The 7,431-nt window shown below is 46.3% G+C and overlaps 1 protein-coding gene across 1 annotated transcript in view; it reads left to right on the top strand.

The window, feature by feature from the left end:
- LOC127913440 (nascent polypeptide-associated complex subunit alpha, muscle-specific form-like) overlaps positions 1 to 6,989 on the top strand; it is a gene marked incomplete at its 5' end in the record, with an annotated part of 30,861 nt that extends 23,872 nt beyond the window's left edge. The window contains 1 exon segment of the mRNA XM_052485386.1: positions 6,969 to 6,989. Coding sequence (XP_052341346.1) covers positions 6,969 to 6,989 — 21 coding nt within the window.
- Between the last annotated feature and the right edge of the window lie 442 nt (positions 6,990 to 7,431).

Genomic DNA, 7,431 nt, shown 5'->3' on the forward strand with positions numbered 1-7,431 from the left:
AGAGAAGGATGGTTTGAGATGGTGTGTTTGCTCTGAGGCATTATGTAGACAGGGGAAGGTCGAGAGAAGGATGGTTTGAGATGGTGTGTTGGCTCTGAGGCATTATGTAGACAGGGGAAGGTCGAGAGAAGGATGGTCTGAGATGGTGCGTTGGCTCTGAGGCATTATGTAGACAGGGGAAGGTAGAGAGAAGGATGGTTTGAGATGGTGTGTTGGCTCTGAGGCATTATGTAGACAGGGAAGGTAGAGAGAAGGATGGTTTGAGATGGTGTGTTGGCTCTGAGGCATTATGTAGACAGGGGAAGGTAGAGAGAAGGATGGTTTGAGATGGTGTGTTGGCTCTGAGGCATTATGTAGACAGGGAAGGTAGAGAGAAGGATGGTTTGAGATGGTGTGTTGGCTCTGAGGCATTATGTAGACAGGGAAGGTAGAGAGAAGGATGGTTTGAGATGGTGTGTTGGCTCTGAGGCATTATGTAGACAGGGGAAGGTAGAGAGAAGGATGGTTTGAGATGGTGTGTTGGCTCTGAGGCATTATGTAGACAGGGGAAGGTAGAGAGAAGGATGGTTTGAGATGGTGTGTTGGCTCTGAGGCATTATGTAGACAGGGGAAGGTAGAGAGAAGGATGGTTTGAGATGGTGTGTTGGCCTTGTGGCATTATGTAGACAGGGGAAGGTAGAGAGAAGGATGGTTTGAGATGGTGTGTTGGCTCTGAGGCATTATGTAGACAGGGGAAGGTCGAGAGAAGGATGGTTTGAGATGGTGTGTTGGCTCTGAGGCATTATGTAGACAGGGGAAGGTAGAGAGAAGGATGGTTTGAGATGGTGTGTTGGCTCTGAGGCATTATGTAGACAGGGGAAGGTAGAGAGAAGGATGGTTTGAGATGGTGTGTTGGCTCTGAGGCATTATGTAGACAGGGGAAGGTCGAGAGAAGGATGGTTTGAGATGGTGTGTTGGCTCTGAGGCATTATGTAGACAGGGGAAGGTAGAGAGAAGGATGGTTTGAGATGGTGTGTTGGCTCTGAGGCATTATGTAGACAGGGAAGGTAGAGAGAAGGATGGTCTGAGATGGTGTGTTGGCCTTGTGGCATTATGTAGACAGGGAAGGTAGAGAGAAGGATGGTTTGAGATGGTGTGTTGGCTCTGAGGCATTATGTAGACAGGGGAAGGTCGAGAGAAGGATGGTTTGAGATGGTGTGTTGGCTCTGAGGCATTATGTAGACAGGGGAAGGTAGAGAGAAGGATGGTTTGAGATGGTGTGTTGGCTCTGAGGCATTATGTAGACAGGGGAAGGTAGAGAGAAGGATGGTTTGAGATGGTGTGTTGGCCTTGTGGCATTATGTAGACAGGGAAGGTCGAGAGAAGGATGGTTTGAGATGGTGTGTTGGCTCTGAGGCATTATGTAGACAGGGGAAGGTAGAGAGAAGGATGGTTTGAGATGGTGTGTTGGCTCTGAGGCATTATGTAGACAGGGGAAGGTAGAGAGAAGGATGGTTTGAGATGGTGTGTTGGCTCTGAGGCATTATGTAGACAGGGAAGGTAGAGAGAAGGATGGTTTGAGATGGTGTGTTGGCCTTGTGGCATTATGTAGACAGGGGAAGGTAGAGAGAAGGATGGTTTGAGATGGTGTGTTGGCTCTGAGGCATTATGTAGACAGGGGAAGGTAGAGAGAAGGATGGTTTGAGATGGTGTGTTGGCTCTGAGGCATTATGTAGACAGGGAAGGTCGAGAGAAGGATGGTTTGAGATGGTGTGTTGGCTCTGAGGCATTATGTAGACAGGGGAAGGTAGAGAGAAGGATGGTTTGAGATGGTGTGTTGGCTCTGAGGCATTATGTAGACAGGGAAGGTCGAGAGAAGGATGGTCTGAGATGGTGCGTTGGCTCTGAGGCATTATGTAGACAGGGGAAGGTAGAGAGAAGGATGGTTTGAGATGGTGTGTTGGCTCTGAGGCATTATGTAGACAGGGGAAGGTAGAGAGAAGGATGGTTTGAGATGGTGTGTTTGCTCTGAGGCATTATGTAGACAGGGAAGGTCGAGAGAAGGATGGTTTGAGATGGTGTGTTGGCTCTGAGGCATTATGTAGACAGGGGAAGGTCGAGAGAAGGATGGTCTGAGATGGTGCGTTGGCTCTGAGGCATTATGTAGACAGGGGAAGGTAGAGAGAAGGATGGTTTGAGATGGTGTGTTGGCTCTGAGGCATTATGTAGACAGGGGAAGGTAGAGAGAAGGATGGTTTGAGATGGTGTGTTGGCTCTGAGGCATTATGTAGACAGGGGAAGGTAGAGAGAAGGATGGTTTGAGATGGTGTGTTGGCTCTGAGGCATTATGTAGACAGGGGAAGGTAGAGAGAAGGATGGTTTGGAATGGTGTGTTGGCTCTGAGGCATTATGTAGACAGGGGAAGGTAGAGAGAAGGATGGTTTGAGATGGTGTGTTGGCTCTGAGGCATTATGTAGACAGGGGAAGGTCGAGAGAAGGATGGTTTGAGATGGTGTGTTGGCTCTGAGGCATTATGTAGACAGGGGAAGGTCGAGAGAAGGATGGTTTGAGATGGTGTGTTGGCTCTGAGGCATTATGTAGACAGGGGAAGGTAGAGAGAAGGATGGTTTGAGATGGTGTGTTGGCCTTGTGGCATTATGTAGACAGGGGAAGGTAGAGAGAAGGATGGTTTGAGATGGTGTGTTGGCTCTGAGGCATTATGTAGACAGGGGAAGGTCGAGAGAAGGATGGTTTGAGATGGTGTGTTGGCTCTGAGGCATTATGTAGACAGGGGAAGGTCGAGAGAAGGATGGTTTGAGATGGTGTGTTGGCCTTGTGGCATTATGTAGACAGGGGAAGGTAGAGAGAAGGATGGTTTGAGATGGTGTGTTGGCTCTGAGGCATTATGTAGACAGGGGAAGGTAGAGAGAAGGATGGTTTGAGATGGTGTGTTGGCTCTGAGGCATTATGTAGACAGGGGAAGGTCGAGAGAAGGATGGTTTGAGATGGTGTGTTGGCCTTGTGGCATTATGTAGACAGGGGAAGGTCGAGAGAAGGATGGTTTGAGATGGTGTGTTGGCTCTGAGGCATTATGTAGACAGGGAAGGTCGAGAGAAGGATGGTTTGAGATGGTGTGTTGGCCTTGTGGCATTATGTAGACAGGGGAAGGTAGAGAGAAGGATGGTTTGAGATGGTGTGTTGGCTCTGAGGCATTATGTAGACAGGGGAAGGTAGAGAGAAGGATGGTTTGAGATGGTGTGTTGGCTCTGAGGCATTATGTAGACAGGGGAAGGTCGAGAGAAGGATGGTTTGAGATGGTGTGTTGGCTCTGAGGCATTATGTAGACAGGGGAAGGTCGAGAGAAGGATGGTTTGAGATGGTGTGTTGGCTCTGAGGCATTATGTAGACAGGGGAAGGTCGAGAGAAGGATGGTTTGAGATGGTGTGTTGGCTCTGAGGCATTATGTAGACAGGGGAAGGTAGAGAGAAGGATGGTTTGAGATGGTGTGTTGGCTCTGAGGCATTATGTAGACAGGGGAAGGTAGAGAGAAGGATGGTTTGAGATGGTGTGTTGGCTCTGAGGCATTATGTAGACAGGGAAGGTCGAGAGAAGGATGGTTTGAGATGGTGTGTTGGCTCTGAGGCATTATGTAGACAGGGGAAGGTCGAGAGAAGGATGGTTTGAGATGGTGTGTTGGCTCTGAGGCATTATGTAGACAGGGGAAGGTCGAGAGAAGGATGGTTTGAGATGGTGTGTTGGCTCTGAGGCATTATGTAGACAGGGGAAGGTAGAGAGAAGGATGGTTTGGAATGGTGTGTTGGCTCTGAGGCATTATGTAGACAGGGGAAGGTCGAGAGAAGGATGGTTTGAGATGGTGTGTTGGCTCTGAGGCATTATGTAGACAGGGGAAGGTAGAGAGAAGGATGGTTTGAGATGGTGTGTTGGCTCTGAGGCATTATGTAGACAGGGGAAGGTCGAGAGAAGGATGGTTTGGAGCACCAAATGGGAACTTGGCAGCAGTGGACGACTTGTCTGTCTTCTCATATACAATAGTAGATTTGATCTAGATACAAAAAAGTCAACAATGATGAATGAATTGGTCTGGCGACTGGAGGGCTACTGGTTTCACATCCTCAAGACATTCCTCTACTGTTGGGCCCTTGAGCAAGGCCCTTAACCTCAACAACATGTTCTCCATCCAGAGGCGATACACTGCAGCTTGAACCTGTGCTCATGTGCTTTCTGGGATGGGTTTGAGAATGGAGCAGAAGGCACATTTCCGCTGTAACAAATGGACAATAGAAGGTGTATTTTATAGTCCTGTCAGAGCTATAAAGAGCTATAAGTCCAATGAGCAAATTCATAAAGTAACTGAAAACTTTAGTCCTAACAGAACTCCGGTTGAGTCTTTGAATGGAAGTCCAAGTACACCTATACAGTATATTTGTAATCCAATAATAATAATAATAATAATAAATACAATTATCCCAATGGATTCCCAGAAATAAAGTCAATAATCCAACAGAATGTAAAGGTACCAAGGAAGGTGATTGGAACTATTCAACTTCTATTTTTACACCAACACAGTTTTTTGAGATAAAGGAGGCGTCATGTTGCATTAATAACCAAGTGGGAAGGTGGTATTTATCACATATGACTAGGAAAAATCCACATGAAGGGCCCTCCAACATGTATTAGTAGTGGGAAACTCGTCTGTCATCCCAGGACTTCTCCCACATAAAAGCATTTTCTGCAGTTAAATGCAACGACAAAACATTGTTTATAAAAAGCTATCTTTTCATATGGGTTTTGAACACTATAATTTGTTTACATGATAACAGTACTTTTAAGTTTATGGATGACGCAAATCACGTGAACTCATCCAACTATTATTTCCGACTTCACAACTGGTAATAACCACCTTCCCACTTGGTTATGAACGCAGCACTACTAAATACCCTTTTAGTAAATAGCAAACAATGCTAGCTCTCTCAAACATGGGCCTCACAGTCTAATTCAAGATGGCGTCTGTGGTTTGGACACACCTCCAACCACACTCATAGCTTCAGCCTTAATATGCCCACTGCGTAATAGTCGGCAATTACCATCACAACAAAGCATGTTAACATAGTCTTGGCCAAGTACATATAACACATACAGTGTTTCATGATTACAAGTAAACCCTCTCTAGAAGAGCCCTAGCAGTAAGGATGGGTTTTCCTCTGAGTGACAGCTCTTTCCGTACAGTTGGAAACAGGCCTCAATTGCCCTCTTCCTCTTCCTCTTCCTCTCACCGCTAGTCCCGGGATTACAGCAGAGTAGCTTTTCCCCCTGTTTGTTCTAGCGCTGTCCACAGACTCAGAGTCGTGGTAATTAAAGCTGGATAGAGCCCTATCAAGAAAAGCTGCTTATCTTTAATACAGCCAACCATGCAGGCAGAGCTCTGCACCCTCCCCTCCCCCCCACGCATAATCCCGGAGAATAAATCACAAGCAGAAAGAGAGGAAGAGAGGGAGAGAGAAAGAGAGAGTCAGAGAGCCTGGATGTGTGTGTCACAAGAGGATGACTGGTAGTAATAGGATGGAGTGAACGGACTGCCATCACACATATTACAACCATGTATGTCATGTGTTCAATAACATTACATTCATTCTGTTCCAGCCATTTACCCATGAGCCCTTCCTCACCAATTAAGCTGCTACCAGCCGCCTGTGGTGTGTGTGTGTGTGTGTGTGTGTGTGTGTGTGTGTGTGTGTGTGTGTGTGTGTGTGTGTGTGTGTGTGTGTGTGTGTGTGTGTGTGTGTGTGTGTGTGTGTGTGTGTGTGTGTGTGTGTGTGTGTGTGTGGTGTGTGGATTGGGGAGAGATTTCACTCAATACTCTATTCTCTGTTCTGTGTTCATGGATCAGAGAGACTGGAAGTGTCTTATAAGAGCGTCTGCTAAATGACTCAAATGTAAAAATGTAAATAACTGTACCGGCATCTCTCTCAGTGTGGAACTGGGGCATAGAAACCCGAGGAAATGCCTCAAAGCTGAAGCTACAGGGTTATTTGAATACAATACCCACAAATCCACCACATATAATATTTCCTTTAGAAAGCCCTGTTAATAACTGTCCACAGCGGATCCAGATACCCAGACTGGTTATAACATTGTTATAACATGCGTATTACATTGTATCAGTTGGACCAGTGTTACATCACTGTATACACGCTTGTATCATGTACAGTTGTGACAATGCAAGACTGTTCAAATCAGATCAACATAGTAGCTATTGTTAAAAACAATTTGCATGTACGGTTTCCTTAGATTTCCCTGTTGGCAGAAACGCAATAAAATGTCATTAACAAATTGAGTATGTACACAGTCACACACTGCATATTGTGTTAGCACTCTGTAGCAAGTCACAGTCACTCTCACAGTCACTCTCACACAGAACAAGTCATTAGCTGTGTTGTTGCTAGACCTTATGCTAACCCTGTAGGGGGAGTTTTTCACAGTTGTAAAGAGGATTGGGGGTGGTGGGCTAAAACATGTTCTCCAAACGCAATGTGTACTGCAATTTCACAGCTGTAATGTAGCATAAAATGTGCCTTTTCGAATCAACATCTAATCTAACCTCAGCCCCAGAAAATATCTGAACAACGCTTCTCAAAGAGGAGCAACCAAAATCCCTGGCATCAATCGCCTCTTAATAAACTGTAAGCTCCGTGTTTGATTTCAACAGAACTTGAAATAACATTAATTCCGTTGAAAAAGGAATGTTGTTTTCGATAACTGTGACATATGTAACATTAGCTGAAGGCAGGGGAGGGAGGGGAGGGAGGGGAGGGAGCCTGGTGGATTTACTTAATGGTTAATGTGCAGTATGCTCATGTTTGCTGAAGTGGTTCAGCCGAGATGCGTTTTCCTATCGATCTCGTCTCAGCCTCGTCTCGTGGCGCGTCTCCTCTGGCATTCCATTGACGCCCTCTCCTTTCGTCTGGCAGCGGTTGATCCTTGCACGGTAACCCGGCGAGGGGTATTAAGTTTCCTGAAGACAAGAAGTAGGCTTAGAGGCTCCAGGGATCAATACTCTCCAGCTGCTTCATTTATTAACATTGTACAGAGATTAATGGAGATGTCTTAACGAGCAGAAGCCGGTGTGAAAAGAGATGGCTTGATGGGCCTAAAATGGAGAAATGTGATACCGCTTCGGTTAGCTTTTTCTCATCTCACCCCGCCCCTGCAGAGAGAGAGAGAGAGAGAGAGAGAGAGAGAGAGAGAGAGAGAGAGAGAGAGAGAGAGAGAGAGAGAGAGAGAGAGAGAGAGAGAGAGAGAGAGAGAGAGGCTGTCTGACCTTTCTAACCCTTGACCTGGTATGTTTTCCTGGTCGTACCAATTGGCTGCTTTCCTCCCTGCTTTGGCGGTAGATGTAAGCTATTGTGTCGATTTCAAAGGTCGGTGACCTGC

Source organism: Oncorhynchus keta, chromosome 29, assembly GCF_023373465.1.
Source record: "Oncorhynchus keta strain PuntledgeMale-10-30-2019 chromosome 29, Oket_V2, whole genome shotgun sequence".
NCBI lineage: Eukaryota > Metazoa > Chordata > Actinopteri > Salmoniformes > Salmonidae > Oncorhynchus > Oncorhynchus keta.